The sequence below is a fragment of the Rhamphochromis sp. 'chilingali' genome (genome assembly GCF_963969265.1).
Source record: "Rhamphochromis sp. 'chilingali' genome assembly, chromosome: 19".
Classification (NCBI taxonomy): Eukaryota; Metazoa; Chordata; class Actinopteri; order Cichliformes; family Cichlidae; genus Rhamphochromis; species Rhamphochromis sp. 'chilingali'.
In genome coordinates, this window is record NC_137946.1 from 25,291,727 (window position 1) to 25,317,440 (window position 25,714).

The following is a 25,714-nucleotide window of genomic DNA, read 5'->3' on the forward strand; positions in this document are numbered from 1 at the left end:
TTGAAAAGATGGTGCGGAAAGCTGCATCTGGTCAAACGGAAAAAAACACAAACTCCAAAGCGTGGATTTGTACAAAATGAAATGGCGCGTAGTGAACAGAGCCGAGGTTATCGGGGATGTATCACAGGACAGCTGATCAGTTTGTTTAATTCAGTCATCTATACGAGGCGTTTTGTAGAGGATACAGCCGCTTAGAATTACGACTTTATTCTTGAAATTTTGACTTTAGTCTCAAACAGAGATGGGCAGTAATGCGTTACTTGTAATCCGATTACTTTATCAAGTAACGAGTAAAGTAAGGGATTACTATTGCAAAAGGTAATTAGATTACTGTTGCTTTCCCATAAGCACGCTGCGTTACTACGTTACTAAAACGGTGATTTTTTTTTTTTTTTGGCCAGAGAGTCTCATAACAATGACGTAAACGAGTACGACTTTCGTGGCAACAGCTGTGTGCAGATCAACAATGGATACTAGTGCGAGAGAGAGTATGAGCGTGTAGCGTTTAAAGCGTGGAAGTACTGACCTTACTTTGAGTTTGATTCCATAAAAAGTGACAAAAACATTAGCGTCTGCTGCTCACTGCGTGGGAAGAAAACTTCTTTTTACAGCAAAAAAACCCCCTAAACTTCCGAGCAAGCACCAAATATGCTGCCACTGGAATGTGAAACTGCCATATCCTTACACTGACCGCTGCGACATACCTGCACCAGGGCAAACCGCCGCCTGCCCCACTCCTGCTATACAGGTGAAAATAGAGCAACAGGACCGCTTTGATTTTATTTATTTTCTGCTGTGTTTTACGTGCATCTATTTGAAAGAGTGAGTGTAAACACAAAAAAATATTTTATTTTATATGCTGCAATATGCAGAAAATAGGTTTAAATGTTAAACAAATTTCTTCCAGTCAGAGAATGTTGCATATAATTTAATCTTTGCTTGATGCATAAAGTTAAAAGATTAAAACTAATAAAACAAGTTTTAAAAAGAGACTTTTTCATTTGATTACATTTTATATGATGGATTATGCAGAAAAAGTCGAAGTGGGTTGAAAGTTCTATTGCTTTATTACCTATTTAGGGTGTAATTTATGTTTTAAAAGGTAATCAGTAACTAATTACTTTCAAATAAGTAAAGTAACAGAATTACTTTTTTCAGGAAGTAATCAATAACCAATTACTGATTACTTCCTGAAAAAGTAATCCTGTTTACTGATTACTTATTTTTGAAAGTAATTAGTTACTGATTACCTTCAAGTAACTTGACCAACATTGGTCTCAAAATGGTCAGTAATATTTGTTTTTCTTAATGTGGCCCTAATACCCCTTCAAGCATTATGAAGCCATACAGTACTTAAAATATACTTCCATTAAATTGTCTCCTGAGAGTGTAATGACACCACGCACAGTGGTCTGGTAACATGACTAATCACTGGTTTTATCCAGTGGCATTGGGGGTTGTAAAATAACTGTACTCTCCAGTAAAACCCCGACCCCCCTCTCGTTACGCCCCTGCTGCACGCACCATCGAAAAATGACCGCGAGAAGAGTTTTTGCACAGTTGGGATGAATAGGCTGGTCGTTAACTGTGCAGTTACCAGTTACTCACTCTGACCGCCTCCAGTCTCTCACTCGACCTCCGCACGGTTGACACACGTTTGAAGCCCCGCGCGTCTTCCTGGTGGGCGGCGACAGATGGGCAGTTTAAATAGCGACCAATTTCTCTCTATTTAACATTCTCTCAGTTCTTTGCGTGTGTAAGGAAGCTGACCACCTCCTGGCTCTTCTTAATAAACAGCTGAAATGGCTCTGGACGGTAAAACTGCGATAGTGACAGGAGCGGCGATGGGAATAGGGAAAGCGATAACGGAGATTCTTCTGAAAAACGGTGCTAAGGTAAAGATTAAGCTCGGACTTGGATTTCTTTTGTGTGTGTGTGTGTGTGTGTGTGTCTGTCTGTGTGTGTCTGTCTGTGTGTGTGTGTCTGTGTGTGTGTGAGTGAGAGATTATATGTGTGCGCTTGTTGTAAACAGTGGTGTAGAAAATATTAATTTACATTTACCGGCACCCTTTAGTTGAAAAAAATAGCAACTACAAAACAACCGTCGAAGAGTTGCCAAGCTGTTGACACCATGCCAAATTGTGACACATTAACTGGTAACACTTGACTAGCAGCATGTAATCCATGACTAAATGTGGAAATTCACTTGTTGCACACGTCTCTCTTTTTATTTAAGTTTTTTTTCTTCATTTTTTTGTTGCTGTTTTCTTTTATATTGTGTTTTTAGTTGTTCATGCCCCACAGCCAAGAATTTTTTAATCAGCCTGTGGGGCAAAGAGCAGCTGGCGATGGAGTCAGCAAGAGCCTGTATATTTAGGGGTGTCTGAACATGTAGGTGTGCCCTTTACTTAAAAAAATAAACACCTTGCAAAGCTGCCAAGTTTAATCTTAATCCTTGTCTTAGATTAAATGTGGAAATCTACCTGCCGTGTCTGTTTTTGTGTCAGCGCTGCATTTGTTATGTGGTTGTTGTTTATGTATTTTTAGTTCGTAAAGGTTGGGTGTGGATGAAAAGTGGGCAAAATATTGAGTTTTATGGAGAAAATAAAACGGCACACATTCAGAGGTGACACACATGCAGTGTTGGGAAGGTTACTTTTAAAATGTATTCCACTACAGAATACATGCCCCAAAATGTATTCTGTAACGTATTCCGTTACGTTACTCAATGAGAGTAACGTATTCTGAATACTTTGGATTACTTAATATATTATCATGCTTTTTACAACTGCATGAATGTACTATTGCTGTGTGATTTATTACTATTACTGAAGGTCAGAGGCTCCGAACCACAGTAAAGGGACCTCTGGCTAATACATCGGGTTCCTTGTCGGGCTCGTAGCCGAAAACTAGCTTTACTTTATTGTCTGGGTCAACTTCGCTTATGAGACACAGAGAGAGGCGTTGAAAGGCTGCTCCAACGGAACTTATTGTTTCAGAGGAAAACAGGAACACGGTGTACAATTGAGTCTTAATAGCTTACTTACAACTGGGCTCGTCAGGCACTCTTCTTGGCTGCAGTGGTTATTATTATATTTACATGATACCAGCTCCCGTTTCTGCTCGATGACAACTTCTTTCTACTCTGCTTTCTACTTCCTTTTTCTCTCTCCCCCTCCCTTTTGCATAAGTCGAGGAACGTGTCAGGTTACATTTCACTGTGTGTTATACTTGTATAACTATGCATGTGAACCTTGGTCCTTGAACCTTCCTGTCAATAGGTTGCCGTCCTGGACGTGAATAAAGTTGAAGGAGAGAATCTAGTTAAAGACCTGAATAAAGAGTATGGAGCAGACCGAGCCCTGTTCCTGAGCTGCAATGTTGAATCGGATGAGGAGTTCAAAGGTAAAGCACACAAACCTGGAAAAACATTGTGAACGGTGGAGGTACCGAAAAGGGGGAAACAGCTGGAAATGCTAAAGTAAATGGGTCCCTGGCTCATCCTGAAGTAAACAACTGCCGAAACACATGAAACTGATCAAACGCGCTGTGATTTCGTAGTATGTGTTCCAGGCGGCAGATGTTCACCAGATGAAAGGAAGTTTCCAAAATTTGGGGACATTTTGTCTTGAGTCATGCAAGTGGCATTTAATTGCGGCTGAAAATCCACATTCAATGAAAAGGGAGAGTAGAACAAGGTCAGTGAGGTCTGAAAAAACTGAGTACAAGGGAGAGGAGAAAAGCACAGCAAGATTTGTATCCAACAACAGCTAAATTGGGCTTGTTTGTTTCATATAAAGGTGGGTGGGAAAGGTCAGCATAGTTGTAAAGTGACTCTTGCAAAGTTAAGTGACTCCTGTAAACTCTCTCAGCTGCCTTTCAGAAAGCTGCAGAAGCCTTTGGAGCAATCGACATCTTGTGCAACAATGCCGGCATCTTGAATGAGGAGAAGTGGCAGGATATGATCTCCATAAACCTGGTAAGAAGCTGAAAGCACAACAGACGTGTTAGATTTGCTCTGTCTCAAATGGGATTAATTGCTGAAGATTTCAGAGCGACATCTAGGACAGTTATTGGTCTGACATAATAATGTCACAATAATATTCCTGTTATTCATTTCACAACATTTTATATGCAGGCAAGTGTTCATAGACAGTTGAAAGATTTTCGCCAGATATAAAGTTTGTGTTGTAGGCGGGTGTTATTAGGGGGACTTACCTGGCGCTGGAGCACATGCGCAAGACGAATGGAGGTGGAGGAGGGGTCATCGTCAACATAGCATCTATGGCAGGTAAATACTGTTTAATGGAAACTTGGAGAGATCACAGACAAGAGTGTTAGAAGTCATGAAATTCAGGTTTAAACTTTAATCTTTTACAATGATTGATACAACCCGTCCTACAGGTCTGGGCCCTTTTCTTACCTGTCCTGTCTATACGGCTACCAAGCACGGAGTGATCGGATTTACTCGAGCCGTTGCGGTAAGAAAGAACTCCCCATGATATTGTTCAAGAACATCAAGACGATATTTGTTTGCCTTGTGATATGCTAGCTAGCAGTCTCTATGAACATGCATGCGTGATGCAAGTTTTGCCTTAGTTTTTTGTATTAAGTAATCACATTATGAAAACATCTGAAAGTGCAGGGTGTTTTTTGGTGTGGCCTGTCATTGTGTGAAAATGGTGGAATTGATCAAAAATCTGATCGGTGTGGTGAATAATCACTGTTTCTTATGATCTAAGTTAGAGAAGGTAGCTAGCCTTGTGCGTTGTGGTTGTTTCTGTCGCAGCATAGTTGATAGTTAAACAGCCTTCAACTACACATGGACACAACTCGTATGCATCATCAGGCAGAATTAATTGAGAAGAGGTGAGACGTATACTTGTACACGCACACACAAAACCCCCAAAACAAAAAGTCCTACAAAAGTTCAGAAAAACTAGAACCAAAACCTAAGAAACACATAAAGCAGGCAAAACACAGTGCAACTTAGCAAAAATGTAATAAAAGGACATAACTGTTTAGAACTGAACATAACTGATGAGTTGAAACAGCTGGGTAACAAGAAACAGCTGGAACTAGTCAAGTCCAACTAACTCGGGGATGCAAACTACAAACGGTGCTGAAAATCAGATATAAACAAAAAAACAAACTAAGAATGAAACAGCATCAAATAATAAACAAGAATTTAAAATTTAGCAAAAACTCAAGGTCCAGCACCCAGGACCATGACAGCATGTGTGAATGCTCCTTTAGTCATTAAGAAGCTGCTGGTCTGATGATAAAGTTACAAGCTAATCTTTACTGGTAGTACTTGCAAAGCTACATTTTTGCAGGGCAAGTACCAACTTGCCCTCTCAGAAAATGTGCATTATTATCATATTAGGATATTGTGTAATGTGTCTTAGTAAACAACAATGAAAAGTAGTTATCCATGATTACTGTTTTTTCTGTTGGATAACAAGGATATCGAATAAAACACACACAACTGATATTAGAAGCTGCACTCTTAATTTGTTGTTATTTGTTCTGCTTTCAGTGGCAATAAAGCTATCCTCTTCTATTGAATTAAATGGCAGTGCCTTGGTTCAGTAGGTTTAATAAAATACATTAGATTAAATTAGATTTATGATATGTGCAATGAAATCATTTATAACAGCTACTTTTTGTTAGTGTTCCTGTGATATTATGAAGACTGGCTGATTTAGTGATATGTAAAACCAGTTGTACACTGGTGTGTTGGTGTGCTGCCAGATGGTACTTCATTAGAATAAGCATAAGCTAAATGAAGACATCCATCACCATATAAGTGACTAACCACACAAAAAAAAGTGTCATTGCAAATTAGTTGTACCAGGAATTGTCAAGGCAGTGTCATTATTTTATTTTGAAATCCTTCCTCAAGATACTACCCCCCCCTACAGAAAGCTATGTTGTTGAGTCATTCATCTGATAGAACACAGTTATGCATTTATTATTAAAGTGACCACAAATGTCAGTTTTTGAAAGATGCTATGGTCGTGTAGTATCTGATCTGTAGCTGTATGGACAATAAGAGCTTTTCTTCTATACACCAACAAAGTGGATTTTAACATTTCTTGCAAACTCTCAATGTGACGTCCAATTATATGTTGACACAAGTGAAGGAGGCCAACATTACAGCGATGGAAATTCTGGCTCTTTTTAGAGAACTGGCTCTTTCGGCTCCCAACCGGCTCTTCGGGTTGTTTAGTTGATAATTCTATATTATCAACAACAATATAAAATTATACACACAATTATGTGTAAATTATGTTGTCTCTTGTTGTTGCCCCTGGCTCTCTTTCTCTCCCTCCTGCTCAACATTGTCATATTAGAAAGTTATAGTAGTGAAAATGAGTGACACCAAGAAAAGAAGCAAAATCTGGAACCATTTAAATTTTACTGACAATACATAGGCAGAGTGTAGAGTGTGCATGAAAAGGATATCATGCACAGGCACCTGAGAACTGTCCACCCATCAGTGCAATGGGAAGACGAAACGCAGTCAGTTGAGTGTGATATTAATGAAGATGCCAATGTATCTACTGCAACAGGTGTCAAACTCCAGGCCTCAGGGGACGGTTTCCTGCAGGTTTTAGATGTGTCCTTGAGCCAACACAGCTGCTTTAAATGGCTAAATCACCCCCTCAACATGTCTTGGGGTTTGCCAGAAGCCAGTTAAATCATTTCGAGGTCAAAATACTCATCATTTTTGAGGATTTTAAGTGCGCCTTATAGTGCGGAAAATACGGTAGTCACTAACTGCAGTGGATTCTCACTCAAGTATTAAAAACAAGCCTCAGACTTAAAATAATGTTACTCTATCCTACTACTTTCGAGCCTCTGAAAGTGGGAGGCTGTGTTTAAACTCTACTGTGTTGGTGTATTAGAGACAAAAACAATGGGTTGTCCAAAAATCTGCTGCTCATGTTCATTCAGTGCAGAGTTATGAATCAACATGTACATGCGCTCTATGTGTAACTCCAACCTACTGCTGTTTTTTTTCCAATTTAAAATGCCCAAATAGTCATCTATTGATCTCCGAACACTTGAGAAATATATATAACCTGCATTTTAATGCCTCCGATTAGAAACAAACAGTAACTTAATGTTTATGTCCGTGCTATGCTTTACTTAAACCAAGAAGGCTAATTATGTGAATTTTTTTTTTTTTTTTAACTAGGCTGCCTCTGCAGCATCAAACTATGGAATACGGGTCAATGCTCTTTGTCCAAGTTTTGTTGGAACCGAACTTTTTACGACAATCGAACACAAACTGGGACAATTTGCTCACCTGAAGGGTGCAGCCAACCAGCTTGTGGAAAAGCTTGGGGTGTTAAAGTGAGTAATTTTCTTCTGTTTCTTGTTAAAGCAGTCATAAACCTTACAACATCGACATTTTGTTTCTCTGCTCCATCTGTATAACTTGATATAATAATGTGTACATGCATATTCACTGATGTCACTGTACCTTTTTGATTCAGTACACCTGAGGTAGCAGAGTGCATCCTTGAGCTGGTGACAGATGAGACCAAAAATGGAGAGGCCTTCATGGTGCGCACAGAAATGAAAGGTTACGTCCCTTTTCCATCACTAAGTAGCACCGATAAACCTTGAAACCATCATGTCGACATCGGATATCATTCCTTAAGTATGTAACAGATATGTGAATAATAAAGAAAAACCAAAAACCTTCAAGCATAATTTCTTGTGTCTTTATTTAAACTGCTGTAACCAACTGGAAATCTGACAAAAGTAGAAAAAGGTTATCTAGGAGACCAAAACTGCACCTGCTCTGCTAGATTACACATTTATGAATCTGGTTCGTATGAGATAACTTCACTCTGAGATGGAGAAAGATGTAAGAAAGACAGGACAGTAGAAGAAGAAGAGTGGTTAGAATCAAAAGTAAGGAATTTTAAAGTCAAGATAGTTCCCAACGTGTTTAAGTACTTTATGTAAAAGTTGTCTGTGTAATTTGGACAATTTAGTGTTTACTGGGACAGAACTGCAAACCAGGTAAGACACATTTCTGATCAGTCAGCCATAGTTTAACAGAAGTAACCAATTTGTTTAGGTGGGACAGAACTGTTATGTTTTGCACTAAATTTCTTAACATTTAACATATCACAGGTGACGTTTAGCCCCACGATAAAGCAGCACAGAGGATTTTACATTTCATTTTCTAATTTTAAACATTTTTCAGTAACAATCATATTTCTAATTAATATAGTGGATTTTTTTTGTTTCCTTAAACGTGTAGGGCACACTATAGCAAGCAGAGCAAACCATGTTTTTGTTGTTATGTTAGATACTTTTCTTTCGTCAGTGCAAGTTAGTATGGAAGTGCTTATTAACATTTTTCTTAAATTTATAAGAAATATTTTCTGCATCATGATGCAACATTGTTGTGTGCGGGGTTACATATTCGCAGACCAGTCAGGGGGCTGGTATGTGGCCTGCTATGATGAATCATGTTTTCTTTGACGTCACATGAAAGGTGTGTTTGCCATTATTTATTTATTTATTTTTTTAAAAATCTTCCTGTGTAAAAGTCAAAATACAGAAGGATTATAATGAAAAGCTAAGTAACTACTACAAAAAACTAAGTATGTCCTTTCTGCTTCCATAGGAATTAAGAGGTTAAGTATGCGAAGCTCATCCGGTGTCTGCTACTTGTGAATTACTGTCTCACTGCAAAATGATTCACAAGTAGGAAACATTCAGATGAAGACATTTGACTTTGTGGACATCACCCCAAAGTCAGACTGTAGATCTCAGATCAGCCTCAGTTAGCACGAAAGACTGAACAAGTATTCCTTTTTGGAAGGGTTGATAGAGTTGTTGGAATGGTTTCTCTCCAAAAAGAACAAGTCAACACAAAGTTGACACGTCGCAGTCATTAAGTCAACCATTAACTCCTCTGTATACCAAAGTGTTCTAGAGTCAAATGTGAGGCCGGCAGGTAAAGCTGGCCTGAAACTGGATAAACAGGTTAATGAGTGAAGCACAGCAGCAGATCTACACCAGAAGAAAATAATCAAGGGGTTGCAATGGCCCAGTCAAAGTTCAGGCCTCAGCCTCATTGGAATGCTGTGGAGGGACCTTATAAGACTTGTCTATATAGAACTATCCACAAATAAGGAAATGAAGTGAATATTTACTCAACAACACCATGGGAAAGTGAAAGCCATACAGAAAAGTTCCACATTTCTTCCATATGAGTTTAACTTATTACTTTTGATCAACTTCAACTTTTTTTTTTTGCATATTAAGTAGCTACTACCTAAAAATGCCATTTTATTTTACTTATTTCAGTCACATGGAGGTAATATATTCAAAAGTACATATTGCTTTTTTGATATTTCTCAAATATTGATAGTGCAGTGTGTTATTGGTGGACGCCAAGAAAACAACGTTGAACTAAAGAAATGTACTTAAGGCGTTAAAATTAGTAGTACTCAGCGCAATTGTAGCTTTTAGTTCCTTTCATTTTTTTTTTAAGTTTTGCCTGAAATGTTTTGGAGTTTTCACTAGATTTTTAACTTTTTTTTTGTTTAATTAAAAATGATTACAAAAGTGAACAAGAGTTTTGCTAAACCGAAAAAGTGCCCCTGTTATACTCATTCCTTTTAAGTTATGTCAACTTATTTCCATGGGAGACATGACTGAAAACTTTAAGTACCAGTTACTGAATATTTTTTGAATGTAATGACTAAACATCTTAGTTTTATTGTCGTCAAAATATATTGAAGTTCCAATAAGCTTCAACTTTTAATAAAAACATTAAGACAACCCGTTTCCCAAATTTCTTTAAGTTGTGCTAACATCTTTGGGTTTACAGTGTGCCGAAGTTGGTAATGGAAAAAATAGAATACTTTGTGTGCCGTTGGACACCTGACATTACATTTAAATAATTTTGGGCTGTAATTTCTTTGTATCATGACTGTAATGTGTTTCTCTAATAGTTATGTTGTTAAACACAGTGATGTTTCCACAAAAAAAATCACCACTGTTTTCTTTGTGTATACTTTACCTTTGATCTGCTCCTCAGACTGAACATTGCACTTGAAGAACAGAGATCTCTGTTTGTTGAGGGCTTCCTCTAAAGTCTTCCCTGCAGTTTCATTTATATCCAAAAGGGTTACCTGAACAGGTGAAGGCGAGCAGAGATAAACACCTGTGGCTTGCTACATTTGGAATTGTTTATAGTTTACAGATCAATTTTTTTTTAATAGTTAATGTTCATTCAGCATTTAAAATTTCCACCCTGACCCACTGCAGCTTGGGGTTCAGATGGTTGCAGTACATTGGTCCAGTGTTTAATGATCGACCGAAGCACCGAGTTCTGAAAAATAAGTGCCAGCCAAGGACCAACTCAGTGAAAAACAAACATTTGGCCTTTTTTTTTATAGCATATGTTCAGTTTCAGAGACTATGCAAACTGTATTAATAATTTTCTTTGAAGTTTCAAAATAAAAATAATCCTAAGGAGTGCAGTCAAATACTGTTCAACTTGGATATTACATTTTAAGTAGTTTTGTTAATTTCTGTGCCACAAAAAGAAAACAAAACAATGTAGATAACCACAAAAGATATGTGAAACTTTGATATAATCTTTAACGGGATAAAATGCTAAACAGAAAACTGGTTAGCACTTATGTAAAATCATTTCTAGCTTCTTTTTTCCCCTCTACAAAGATATACAGGCGTCCAACTTTACCTTGGCACCATTTTGCAGAAGTATCTCAGTTATTGCTTTTCCTATCCCCAGCGCTGCTCCGGTCACTACTGCAGTTTTCCCATTTAATGCCATTTCTGCTCTTCAGTAAGATGACAGTCAGAGGTGTGCTGTGTGATATCCACATCTGAACAGAGACAAGTCGGTGTGCTTTTATATTAAACTACTGCAGCCTGCTGGGAAAGCAGGCTGCAGTAGCTCCGACTTTAAAGCTAGTCGGAGCTGGCATGCTCCGTTTTGCGTAACTATTTTTAAATCCCGGTAGAACTGCAACTTGAAATGCTCCCAAAAATGGTACTACAGCATGTAAAAAATATAATATAAGCTCTGGCGGAGTTGATTCTATGGTAGGTCTTAAAGGGTTAAACATCAATAAGGTAAATTCTAGGGCAGGGCTGGACCTGGACACAAAATCGGCCCTGGCATTTTTGGTCCAGGTGGCCCATCATGATTGCTTATGCACAGAGATGGGCAGTAACGCGTTGTTACTGTAATCCGATTACTTTTTTCAAGTAACGAGTAAAGTAAGGGATTACTATTGCAAAAACGGTAATTAGATTACCGTTACTTTTCCGTAGGAACGCTTTTTTTTTTTTTTTTTTTTTGCGAGAACGTCTCATGACAGTGACGTAAGCGAGTGCGACGTTCGTGACAACAGTGTGCAGATCAACAATGGATAATATATCGAGTGCGGGAGAGAGTATGAGCGTGCAGCGTTTAAAGCGTGGAAGTACTGACCTTACTTTGAGTTTGATTCCATAAAAAGTGACAAAAACATTAGCGTCCGTTCTGCGTGGGAAGAAAACTTCTTTTTACAGCGAAAAAACCCCTAAACTTCCAAGCAAGCACCGAGTGCGCTACCACGTAATGGGAAACTCACAGAGAAACTCGCGGATTCTTCCACTGACCGCTGCGGCACACCTGCACCAGGGTAAACCTCTGCCTACCCCACTCCTGCTTTACAGGTGAAAATAGAGCAACAGGACCGCTGAGTCTTTGACTTTATTTATTTTCTGCTGTGTTTTACTTGCATCTATTTGAAAGAGTGAGTGTAAACACACACAAAAAAAATTATTTTATGTGCTGGAATGTGCAGAAAATAGGTTTAAATATTAAACAAATTTCTTCCAGTCAGAGAATGTTGCATATAAAATTTAATTAAATTTTTGCTTATGCATAAAGTTAACAGATTAAAACTAATAAAATAAGTTTTAAAAAGGGACTTTTCCATTTGATTACATTTTGTATGATGGATTATGTAGAAAAAGTAGAATTGGGCTGAAAGATCTATCGCTTTATCACCTCTTCAGGTTGTAAATTGTGTTTATAAAAAGTAACTAAGCAGGGCTCTAGACTAACTTTTTGTACGCCTAACTTTAAAAAGTTAGGCGTACAAAAGTTAGGCGCACACAAATTTTATAATAATTTATGTAATATAATGTGTTTGTCTGGATACACTGTGCTTTTTCAGCATTCAAAGATTGATGACACCGTGTCAGAGCACTGGCTATGAATTTCAGAAGGATCAGGCCTTAACTTAAGAGAAAAGTTAGCAATAGTTCTTTTCCTATTACAGCTACATCCACTTCTGTCGTGCCTAGGCGGCTCACTAGGGCTGGGTATCATCACTGATTTCTATAATCCATTCGATTCTGGTTTTCAAAGTCCCGATTCGATTCAACTTAGCCAGAAGAGTCAGAAATATTATAATTCTGATCACTTATCAGTACTGACTTCATCAGAATTGTGAGCATCACAGCAGATGCCTTTGTGTGAAAGTAACTGAGAATAAAACACAGAAAAACATGAAGGAGATTTTCCTGGTCTGGCTTTTTATAGCAGATAACCTTAAAAATATTCTACAATGTTCTGCATATAAAGTTTAAATTTCTTCAGTATTGAACAACAGAAAAAACAGGCTTTCTTGTCCGAGGTCATTTAAGTGAAAAAAAGAAAAGAAAAAGACAGCAGCCACAGCGCTGTAAACAACAGTAGACTGGTGGGTAATAAGCGAATGAATAATACAGAAAACAGAGATTGGAGACGGGAAACTGTTCTTGAAGTACAGAGAGAGAGAGAGAGAGCTAGCTGTGCATGGAGTGTGATTTTAATAGTCGTGGAAGCAAAACAGCAAAATTCATGACGACATTGATCAAATGTGAAGCGCAGTTTGCTGCTTCTTTTGCTGCTGGCTCGGTGAATTTTGGCTGGAGAGACAAAACCTGCAGCTCAGAATCAGCGCAAAAAGACGTAATCACAGCGCGGACCGGACGCATCAGGATCACTGAGCTCCGACAGCGTGTCCGTCTGCGGGCCGTCGGGTGAGAAAGCCGAGAAAGACAAAGTTGATTCTGATGCGTGGGGTCCGTTCTGTGTTTACGTCTTTGTGTGGAGTCCGTGTACCTGCTCTCATCTGCTGTTAGGTTGTTGTTGAAATGGTTTTGTGAGCTTTAATCTGAGAATCTGGCGTTTCTGGCAAAACACAGTTATATTTAAAAGTCGAGTCAGGATCTAATGAGTTGATATGGCTTTATTCAAGCTACTCACCGCCCACTTCCACCTGCACTTTCAACTGGACCACGGCCAATCAGAGAGGTCCCGTCCCTTACTATCTCTGATTGGTTTAGTCCACGATAGGGGCAAAATGTGTGTCTGTTGACCACAGGGAAGGTTACAGATTTTTTTTTTTTTTTTTTTTTTTTTTTTTTGCTACCCGAACATTTGGTCGCACAGGTGCAACCAAATTTTTTTTTTTAGTCGCACCACTGAAAAATTTGGTCGCATTTGCGACCAAATTGGTCGCACTCTAGAGCCCTGCTAAGTAATTAATTACTTTTGAAAATAAGTAATCAGTAAAGTAACGGGATTACTTTTTTGGGGAAGTAATCAGTAATTAGTTACTGATTACTTTTTTCAAGTAACTTGACCAACACTGCTTATGCACTGCAGCAGTGCAGCACGTGACAATTAAAAGCTACAATTAACGCTGTTAATGGTGACTCACTCATTGTACTTGAATCCATCTATTTTCTTACCTTGTTAAGGTGACCTCGCGCTGTCTTGTCCTCACTGTCTTCTTGGGACTGCTGTCCATCCTCCTGCACTTCTCCATGGAGCCACTGCATCCCTAGCAGCTAACATTTCGGTTAAATTCACACATTTATTCTGCATTTATTTTCAGTTTTTTTTTCTGTCATGGCTCTAAACTTCTTCAACAAGCTGCATGAGAGCAGAGCGAAGGTAGGGGAGGGGCCGTTGGCGTTAAGTGATTTGATTAGGTAATAGTGTCAGCGATGAAAATGAACATTTTTTTTGTGTAATCAATCTCTATCCGGCTTTAACTGTGGATCCCAGTTTCTGTGGTCAGCTTTTCTTCTGAGTAAATCTTCCTTGTTAAGTTGCTCCTTTTACCGTAATTAACCTGAGTGACCTTTGCACATGCCCATCGACAAGACATTTCTTTCACCCCGGACCAAAACTGTTTCCGCCCGGTTTCGAACCGGGGACCTTTCGCGTGTGAGGCGAACGTGATAACCACTACACTACGGAAACCATGTCGTGATGGCTTTCATCCCTGACCATTAGAAGACTCAGAAGTGCGAGAGTCGCTGTGTGCGATATTTTACAGTTATGAAGTGCATCTCTGAAGAAACAACGCACACAGTTTGAGTGGCACAGACCGTCTGATAAACTGGCACGGTAAGCTGCAGTTAAGTTTGACTGAATCCCCTCTGAACACAAACACATTACACTGAAATTGGCATAATTTAAATAAAATAATATCGCTGCATTCATGTGTTTGCAGGTTCAGCTGATGTTCATTATTTGTCTGTGAAGGTTCTCAGTCATCCAGGTCATCGTAGTCAAAGGAGCTTGCAAAGAAAAGCGTCTGGACTTCTTTAAGTTGCTTGAAGACGTTCATTAAGATGTTCATTATTATTGTGTCCAGTTTCTGCTGACGAAAATTCAGCAGAAACTGTTTTTTCTGTGGAGTGACTGTTATATATGTAGTATATAACACATATACAGTACATATTTTGATTGTGATTACGTAACTCATAGTACTTGCACGTCACATCTTGATGCATGCTCAGTGGTCCAGGTAAGTAAATCCCCAAAAGTTGATTCTGTTCATCTGGACGTAGCGTTTTCAGTGGGAGATACGTTTCGTCACTCATCAACGTTATTTCTTCAGTCTCAGCAGGTTTCCAAAATCTTATAAACAGTATATTTGCATAATGAGTGAAACTAGCACCACTGAAGGAACAATGGGCTGGGAGGTCAGTGCCTTGATCATTAATATGCAAATTCTCATGACCATTGATCAGTGGTCAGTCATTATGCAAAAGTACTGTTTATAAGATCGGGGAAAGATAAGAATGAAGAAGTCACTTGGATGAGTGAGGAAACGTGTCTACAAATGATACGCTACGTCCAGATGAACAGAATGAAATTTTGGGGACATTTTCACATAAGACTTTTGTATGTATTGGTATAACAATGAATATACTGAAATGTAATATAAATGTGTTTCCGCCCGGTTTCGAACCAGGGACCTTTCGCGTGTGAGGCGAACGTGATAACCACTACACTACGGAAACTACTCGAGAGATGTCAAAGGGTCCTTTCTCCAAAAACTGAACTATAGCTAGATCACTGAACTCAAAGACATCCTACAACGACAAGGACGAATGAGCGAAAGTAGTTTTCAGTAGTGATGGCCCGCTTGAAGCTGAAGCTCCGGTGCGTGTGTCAAAAAAATCAACACACTGCTTCAGAAGCACTGTATCGAAGCTTGATTCGTTTGGCCAGAGTCACGTGATCGGTGACGTCCGAAGCTTCATTTAGAACCTAACTGCTTCGGTATCTGATTCAATGGTTTATAAGGAAGCGAATCATTCACGGGATTTGTGGAGTGTTTTGATGGTGACAGATAGCGAACCACTGATCATTCCACTGAGAGATTTGGAGCCAGCGAGGAATAGAGGAGGTTCTGTTGTGTGGGAGAATTTTGAGTTGATTTTTGTCAATCGGGTGGGTTTTACAGCTTTGTGTTCTGGCCGTTTACTTTTGTTTTGTGCGTGTTTATTATATCTGAAAATGGGAAAAAGATAAAATGTCAAAAATCTGCCTCCATAATATAAATATCATTAAATAACTTTAGAAAAACTTCCACTTGACTCTTTACATGTAATGTTGTAAAAATATATATTTTATTGTTTAATTAATCTGAAAATGTTAGTCTGCCAAATGTGCAGCAATTGAATTTATTTATTCTCTTTAGCTGATAGTTTGTGGGGCCCAGGTAGACTGTAAAACTGCATCTCTACCAGTTTCTCTGCACTCCAGCCTCCTCTGGGCCATGTGAAGGGATTTTCCTTAAGGCAGGATAAATGATCTCCACCAAAAGGAACAGGTTCGGCCATCGCACATTAGAACAAATTCTCTTTTTAAATAAAAATGAAAAAGGGTTACCTTAAATGCATCATGTTTTTAATTTGCAATTTCATAAGCATTTTTCCTTTCCATTTCACAATCAATTCTACCCACAGGTCAAAAATATGTCTGGGAAAATTTCCCTAATATAATATTATTTATAAATACACCTGTCTAGCGATTAATTGCATAAGTACATGGAGGCAGGACCTCAGGGCAGAAGCATACTCCATAATGTGTTGTACATTATTATATGTATATATTATATTGTGGCGTGTTGGGGGAGCGGCTAGTTCTCTCCCATCATGCCTTGGGACGTGTGCTGCTGTTTGGATGTTCTTGTTTTGTTGTTTATGGTTACACTACTTTTAACTGTTATCCTGAATGTTGTGTTTGTACTGTGGTTCAAAGGCACTTACAGTTGTTGTTTTATAGAATGAATGAAACCATGGGTGAGTTCTGTTATGCTGTTGATGACCCTCGAAGCACAGTGTAGCATCAGTGTGTGTTGTAATAAAGAGCTCCCCCTACCAGCTTGGGGTTGAATAACGATCTCTCTCTGTGAGCTTCTTTGTAAAGTTTCCTCTGCATGCCACAATATGTAACGTGGTATTTTTCAATTATTGTATTTACTAACATCAAGAAGTCACAAGCAAAGGAAGACCACACCATGGTGCATGTTTAAACAAGGACACCTACACCAGGAGATGCCGGACTAGAGCAGCGCAGATACTGAAGGACCCGTCCCATCCTGGCAACAAACTGTTCCAACTTCTGCAATCTGGTAGAAGGTTCCGCATCTTCCGGGAAAGGACAGAGAGACTCAAGAGGAGCTTCTATCCCCAAGCCATCCGTGCCCTAAACACACACACCCGCCCTCTCACATCATCTATAATTGACTGAGTCAGGACTCTTCCACTGCTGTATATATATATATATATATATATATATATATATATATATATATATATATATATATATATATATATATATATATATATATATATATATATATATATATATATATATATATATATATATTGCACATGTCGAGGAGCGTGTCAGGCTACATTTCATTGTGTGTTGTACTTGTATAACTATGCATGTGACAAATAAAGAACCTTGAACCTTGAGAGTTTACTGGTCAAAACTATTTATTAAACAAATAAAACACATTTTTTTAACCACCAAAAAATACACGTTCAAAGCAACACAACAGCGGCCCAATATCAGACAAAACTCCACTCTGTAGAGTAGGCAATCGTAATGAAGCAGTTGGTTTTATTTTGTGGATTCAAGCTGCTCTTTGTATTTTTGGCCACCAGATGTCACCAAACAGGACTGTGTTGAAAAGCTTCGAGTAATGAACCGTTTTTCAATACAAGCTTCAGTGCTTCAGAAAGCTTCATTTGGCCATCACTAGTTTTCAGCATTGTCTTCTATTGTTATTCTATATGTAACAAGTGTCACCTGGCAGTTTGTTGCTCTCTGCCAGGTGATTGGCTGAAGAGCTGTGAAAAGGTGCCTTCCTCCTGCTGCAGAGTCGGGGCGGTCTGCCTCCCCCCACCGTAGGGAAAAGGGTAACACCACCTGGGTCTGGGTGCAGTTCCCCCCTCCAGGGGCAAGGGCACCTAGACCCGGTTTGTAGAGTACGCTTGGGGAGTGTGATCGTGTGTACAACGTCTCTTTATGTCTGTCTCCACGTTGGTTGAGTGTGGAGTGAGTGCATATGAGAGCATGAGGGTGGGAATGGATGTTTGTGTCTGTGTGTGCCTGTATGTCTGTGTCTATATGTCAGGTTGGGTGTCAGGCGCCACCTCTCTGGGAACATCTCAGGCCCTCCAAGGTATGGAGGCCTATCTCCCCCTACCACCACTTCCCCTGCCAGTGGCGGTCCCCCTCGGACATCGGTGCGTTGGTGGCTCTTTGTGTCCGGGGGTGGGCGTCCAGGTACACACCGGCTCACTCCTTGGCGGCCGCTTATCGGGGCCTGGAGCCTGGGTCTCGCTCGGGCCACTTCGGAGGTGGGGTGCCCCCGGCCTCTCGGCCTGGGGCTCGGTCACTCAGGCGCGGCTGGCTGCCGGCGGAGCTCACGGGCGCGTCACTGCAACTCCCCCTGGCTTCTGCTCCGCGGCTGCTGAGTGAGCCCTCATCTGGGACTCTCCTCAGCTCTTTCTGGGACAGTGGCGCAGCTGCCCCTCTGTTGGTCTTCCTTGGTCTCTTGTGTTCTGGGGGCCTCTGGATGTCTGGAGTTTTGATCTCCTCCATACCTGCTTCATGCCCTGAAGGACGGGGCTGTGCCCCCCCCCACACCCTCTAGCAGATTATTACATGAAGGAACCTTTTAAAAAACAAAAAACAAGCGCGTCCATGCTCACAGGTGTACACACGGGTGATCACACCCACAAACTACACCCTTTTTGGCTCCTACCTCAAAGCACACTGTTCTGTTGATCTTATGTGCTGCACAATAATGTTTAACATTTAGTATTTACTGTCATATTCCCATATATCATTGTGATGTTGTTTATTCTATTACTCTTGTTCTCTTCTGCTTGTTTTCTTTTTTCTTTCTCAGCAGGTGATCCAGGTGATTGATATATGCATTTTTTTCTCTGCCCGTTCTGTTGGTTTTTGTCTTTTGCCCTTCTCCCCCGTCCCTCTTCTCAGCTGTTTCTCTTTCCCTCTTTCTTTCTCCCCTTCTTTCCCCCAGTCAAGTCTGTCCCGTATTCAGTAAGTGAAAATAAAATAAACAATAAAAGGTGAATCAAATGGACCATTACGGCAAGGCTGGGATGGTCAATTTGGTAAAGTAAATCCGTTGGGCATCTTTCTTTGCCTTTAGACAACAATTCTGATGGCAAAAGAGCCAAACGGGACAGGCAAAAGAAAAAAAAAAAAAAAAAAAAAAAGAGCTGTGAAAAGGTAGTGGGTGTGTGGAAAAAAAAAATCAGAGGCAATTAATTCACTCAGGTGCGAGTGGGTATACTGTCGGTAAGAGACTTTTGCCATTTTTGTTTGGATCGTTTGCTATTGCATGTGCCTATTTTTAATGTGTCATTGGACTTTTTTAGTGTGATCACGAATTTTAATAGAAGAATTGATCAAGCCCTGCCCTAGATCGACTGCGCGCAGGGAAACTGATCAATATTGTAGGTATATTGAGTGTTTGTTTTAGCTTCATGATTTTGAATGGTTTCCTAAAATTGATATTTTATTGGGTAATATTTTAATTGATAAAGTTGTTTGTTTTTCAGCTGTGCTGTCTCTGCTGTCCTTTTTTCGTTCTTTTGATTGATTTGTAATTTTGTTTTGGTTAGTCTGTCCAGCCGTAAAGGCGGTTATTGATTGAGAGTAAGTTGTGTAAGGGCGGACTAACCTCCCTTTTGTTTTTGTTTTTTGTTTAATTGTTTGTGCCACTTCCCTTTATTTCCCAATCGCAGGCCATGCATAGCACTGATTCCCAGCTGCGCTGAGACCCGAATTGTTTCAATCAATCAAAGCTTTATTCGTCACATGCAGGTTGCCCTGCAGTGAAATGGGACCCCTACCCACCCTTACACATATGGCACAAACATTACATGGGGATACAGGTCGGAGATTGGTAGAATCAGAGGGAAAAAAACATTGAAATGTACACTACAGTGGGGAAAGTACAAGAGGAAAAAAAGAGACCCCTACTCATGCTGTGCTTCCATGGTAGGACAGCACGAGAACAGGAAACAAAAAACTCCTCTGCACAAAAAAGCACATAAATGTCCACAGCACAACATTGTGAAGACATGACAAGCCACAGGGGTGGGTGAGGAGTAATCCGAAGCGAACACAGCAGCCCATTCCAGCGCGGCACATGTTTGCAGTGTGTGCCACGATTGCAGTGTCGCTAAGCGGGGTGTGACGGGTTGCAGTGTTGTTATTTTCGCACAGTTTGTGTGGTAAGTCTCATGGACAGCTGGGATATCAGCAGGATGTGTTGTAAGTCCTGTCTGGAAATGACTGGGAATTTGTATGTCTAACTCATGTAATAAATAAATGATCAATTTATTTCTTTGCCCCGTTTACTCATCCCTTGTCCTCGGTTACATATACATTATACATTCTCACTCAGGAGAGTGCACTTTCTTTATATCGTGACTGTAATGCCTTTTTCTAAAGCTTAATGTGTTAAACACAGTCCGGTTTCAACTAAATCATGACCCGCACCGAGCCAGCAGAGCTACAGTACTCTGACAAACGAAGAATGTGGATGAAAACAGAACTGACTCTCAAAACACCCAACCCTTCAGATAGGGCTGTGCGATATAACCAAAATCTCATGTTAATTTATGAACACAATTCCCAGAAACGTCTAATTTTAAAGATAAAAGTGTTCTGCCAGTGGAGATGCTTTAATGTATCAGATTTTTGAAATTAAAGGTCTACTTTTTTTTTTTAATTTAATTGAACCTCTGACAATAAAAGTATCAACTGCTGTCTCTATTCAGATTTGTTTGGCCAGCCTGTTTGCCTCCTCTTTTCAGCAGCAAGCCACAGATCAAGTGTGGCAGAAGCAACATTCCCACCGTAATTTCTGTGGAAATTGTGAAGTCTAATTTATTTAGCAATCTTGCAGCTTTAGAATAAATGGATTAAAATACAAAGCACATTCTTCACTGGCAGCTCTAAACAGCCCAAGAAAGTCCACCCCAAAATGAGTGCAAGCCATATTTGGCTCAGTTAGACTATAGTTGGCCAAGCTGTGTTCTCCAGAACAAGACAAGTCTGCTGACTGTGGTCCATTGATTGATTGACACATTGTTATTGCTTGTACATTCACTTGCTCTCTCTTGCATGTCAAACGTTAGAACCTGCTAGTCTTCCTGATGGGTGGTGACAAATAAAAAGCCAGCAACTTCTCTTTGTTTCACATTCTCTTATTTCTTTGCAGGCATACGGACGCTGACCTTCTCAGTCCCTTCTTCTACTGAAATGGCTCTGAGCGGTAAAACTGCAGTAGTGACTGGAGCTGCGATGGGAATAGGAAAAGCCATAACGGAGATTCTTCTAAAAAATGGTGCCAAGGTACGTGTGGCATTGTAGGCATTGACTGAAAAGGTAGACACATCATCATTTAACAGTGTAGGAAGAGATATTTATTATATATAAGATAACTAAAGATAACTAAGCAAGTTGCCTGGATTCAGATATTTTTACACTAAGTTACAGCTCATATGATCAGCTCAGGAAAAGGGCATTGGGGATCAATATTAGTTTTCTTCATAGATAAAGATATCATCTTATTAAACTAATCTCAACTGTACGTGAAGATGCTGCAGCTTTATTGGTGGTGTACGTTTCCACAGAAAACTTACCAACACCCTTTAGTTGGAAAAAACAACTAAGAAAGTTGTTGTTGACATCATGCCAAAAGCGAGGTGAAAAGTAAAAAAGTTGATTTAGTGGTTGTCAACCTGCGAGGGTGCGGGTGGGGGGTGGTGGAGTTGTGGTGCAGTTAAATTAAACTGAATGATTTTCCCAGAGAAAACAACCAAACAAGAGTTTGTTTTTTTTATGATATCATGCTAAAAGAAAGGCTAAAAGGCTGAATGTGATTCTTTACTTCTGAGATAAAAGAGGGACATGGCCTCAATCTAGTCTTTAAATCTTTATTTGCCTCAAGCAGTTCAAACAAAACAAATACATGGATTCTCCTTCAATCAGAAAACCAGTCAGTCTGCAAGCAGTTCACTGTAGCCAACTTCCTGAAAGATGAACCTACTTATTATTACACAGGATTATATATAGAACTGTGCTTCTTTCACGTAAGTCTAAAGTCTTATGTGAAAGTAAGAATTGATTCTGTTCATCTGGACGTAGCGTATCAGTGGGAGACACGTTTCGTCACTCATCCAAGTGACTTCTTCAGTCTGATCTTTTCCCAATCCTACAAACAGTACATTTGCATAGTGAAAGATCAATTGTCATGAAAATTGGCATATTAACTTACCTCCGAGCCCATAGTTCCCCATTTCTGTACCGGCCTCGCACTGGTCTGCACAAACAACTTCTAAATATACTCAGGCATAGCGTGGCCAAATATATGTGTGCAATAAGATTCAGAGATGTAGGTGTGAAATCTAACTATGTGTACGTGCAGAATTAAACTACGAGCAACAGTAACAGTGGCCTGCATGCCCAACCCGGGCTTCATCACAGCTCACCAAGCTACAGGCAAAATCACAAAAATAAAGTAAGATTTATAAAAAATGGTCGACCTCACAAGGCGGTGTCGGAACTTACCAACACCCTTTAATTACTGCAAGTCTGTCAAAGTAGTTCATATGTTTTCAAATAGCCTAGATGGGTACCTAACAAACTGACAGCATATCTGTCCTTTCTGTCAACAGGTTGTACTTCTGGATAAGAATAAAGCCGCAGGGGAGAGTTTGGTCGAAGCCCTGAGCAAAGAGTACGAACCAGATCGAATGCTGTTCAGGGAATGCAACATACAATCAGATGAGGAGTTCAAAGGTAAAACACATGACATTGGAAATCAGATTATAAATGTTGGAGGTACAAAGGTTAGCATAATTGTAAAGCACTGTTTTCTCCTCTCTCAGCTGCCTTTCAGAAAGCCGTAGAAACCTTTGGAGGAATCGACATCTTGTGCAACAATGCCGGCATGTTCGATGAGTCTGAGTGGGAGAATATGGTCTCCACAAACCTTGTGAGAAAGAGAAAGCACAACAATTAATTATATTTCTAATACCTCAAATTTATGAATTGCTGATTCATTCAGAAAGATGTTGTTCCTTTTATTAGTTAGTCTGAAATAAACAATTGGCAACCTGAGAAAGTCCAAATTTAGTAGGCTTGGGTTACATTATTCTTCCTGTTATTCATCACAATGTTTTGTATGCAGATGACTGTTTGAAGTGTTTACAGAGAGAAAACAGATTTTCACTGTATGAACTGATGCCAAAATGACGGGGTTTTTTTTTTTCCTGTAGGTGGGCTCTATTAGGGGAACTTATTTGGCTCTGGAGCACATGAACAAATTGAAGGGAGGTCAAGGAGGGGTCATCATCAATGTTTCATCCTTGGCAGGTAAATACTGTAAATTCAAATTGGAGACAAATTGGAGACATACCAGACTAGGATTGTAAATGTCATTACATTAATAACACTAAACTTAAACCCTGTACAATGATTGATATAACCCATCCTACAGATCTTGGACCTTTGCTTACAGCTCCTGTCTACTCGGCTACTAAACACGGGCTGGTCGGATTCACTCGATCCATTGCAGTAAGAGATTCTCCCATGAGATTGTTTAAGAAGATTTAAAAAAAATCTATCAAATTTCTGCAGAAATTAATTGAAACTAGAGCAAATTTAATACTAATAAAATGTTTGCCTTACTTTTTCATTTTTAACTTTATTGTTTGGCATTTCCTGCACATTGACCTCACAGTTCAGTCTGAGGCAGCGCTCGCACATAACATCAAGTGAAAAAGAAAGCGTTCACAGGACTCTGCAGTGAAAAACACCACATTATTCAACAGCTTGTAGAGCCACCGTGTAGCAGCAATAATATCCAGTAACCATCCACGTATGACTCCCATTGTTGGGGAGAAATTTTAACTCACTCTTCTTTACAACATTTTTTCAGGTTTATGGAAGTTTGCAGGTATTTGTCTATGCACTGATCTCTTTGACTGCAAGTCCTTCATTACTTTCTGTTTGGGCCATTCTGTTGTAGATTTGCTGCTTGGGAGCATTGTCCCGTTCCATGAACACATTTTAAACAAACCTGTACTGGTTCTGGACAGACAGCCTGAAATTTGACTCTGGTTTTACGTCTACACTGGCAAACAGTTTGTGGTAGTTTGTTTAATTACTTTTGTCTGAAAATGTTCCTAAACGGTTACTACAATTCTTTGGATGGTTAAATTTGTAATCCAGTGTGGAGGTGTAAGAGGCAAAATTAGAAAAATGTGCAAACATTGTGCACGTGCACGATATGTGCAGAATCTTTCAGACTTCATCTTTAAATTTGGAATCTTTGGACACTGAACTTCAAAAATGCAAATGTTGAAACAAAGAGCACTTGTTGTTTATCCTCACACTACGCTTTCTATGTAGATGAAATGTAACTTAAAAAGCCTAACTATGTGTTGTTGTTTTTTCCAATAGGCTGCCTTTGCAGCATCAGACTATGGTATACGGGTCAATGCTATTTGCCCAGGTTTTGTTCAAACAAACCTGATCTCTGAAATGAAATCTCAAACGGGCCAATTTGCCCACCTGGTAGATGCAAGACTTCAGATGCGAGAGAATCTTGGGGTGTTAACGTAAGTCTTTGTTTGTAGTAACCCCTACAACATCAACATTTTGGGGGGTTTCCCCCTCTACAACTGGATTTAAAATCATCTTAAAATGCATATTGTATCTTTTTGACGCAGTGCAACCGAGGTAGCAGAGTGCATCCTTGAGCTGGTAACAGATGAGACCAAAAATGGAGAGGCCCTCGTGGTCGTAAAGGACTCAAAATTTTATGTGACTTTCCCAACACTGGATAAGAGCAGTGACAAACCATAAAATCATCATGTCAGTATCTGATATCATTCTTTAAGTATACTTGAAGTTAAAACACACACACGCGCGCGCGCGCGCGCGCGCACACACACACACACACACAAAAAATACTGCTCAAACTATGTTTTGTTTTGTTTTTGTCCCCCTCATAAGACTTTTGCTATTGTGTGTCATTATTCTGTACCTTGAAAAGTTTTGAATGAATTCTGGTAAAACTTTGTAAGGGTTTGGAGTGGGGTCATGTCAACAACCTATTAAAATTTGGCTTACATCCAACAAGGTTTTCATGGTCAACTTAACGATTTGTTGGTTAAAAATGGGCAAAAATCCTTATTACTTAGAGCACCTCATAAAGATTTTAAATATCATGTCACATTTGATGTCTGACCTCTCCTTCAAGGTCAAATAAGGTTAAAATATTCATAAAATGTCTTTTATCTTTAAACTATGCTTAAACGACTGTAGTGTGGTATCATGTTCACCTTACACAAGAAAGTCTGGTTTCAGATCAGTGAACTAACAATCTTCATGAACAATGAGGCTTCTGAACTGTGTCCTGATTCCTATTTGAGAAAAGAGACATATAACTGAAGGTCCATAGTGCGTCAAAAGAATGATTTTATTAAAACACATATATGTGGTGAAGATGGGCTCTTTTTATAACATATGATGACCAGTAATCTGCATCACTGCAGATGCATGTTCCAGTAATTCCAGGTAGGAGATATTCTAAAAAAGAACAGCTACTTCCTTTGTTTCTCCAGATGCTTCCTGTTATTCCACCCTCTGCACTTCAGAACAGAACTTGAGCATGCCATTTACAAGCAAAACAAGTCTGTGTGCAGGCAGACGTATGTCTGTGTTTTAACCTCAGTACATGACCTCACTCAACAAAGACCTTTTAGAAGTATACTTCCTGACTCCGTTTGAGTCATCTGT

General features: G+C 39.5%; 1 protein-coding gene across 1 annotated transcript; it reads left to right on the top strand.

Moving 5' to 3' along the window:
* The first annotated feature begins 1,591 nt into the window (after positions 1-1,591).
* Positions 1,592-24,793, top strand: LOC308387505 (uncharacterized protein). The gene is made up of 16 exons (XM_080867611.1): positions 1,592-1,895; positions 3,282-3,405; positions 3,873-3,979; positions 4,195-4,291; positions 4,405-4,481; positions 7,205-7,362; positions 7,506-7,635; positions 8,013-8,040; positions 19,294-19,350; positions 21,126-21,259; positions 22,585-22,708; positions 22,798-22,904; positions 23,188-23,284; positions 23,409-23,485; positions 24,374-24,531; positions 24,643-24,793. Exons 1-16 carry the CDS (start codon positions 1,803-1,805, stop codon positions 24,776-24,778), a joined length of 1,704 nt encoding a protein of 567 aa, XP_080723737.1. The 5' UTR covers positions 1,592-1,802; the 3' UTR covers positions 24,779-24,793.
* Positions 24,794-25,714: the final 921 nt, after the last annotated feature.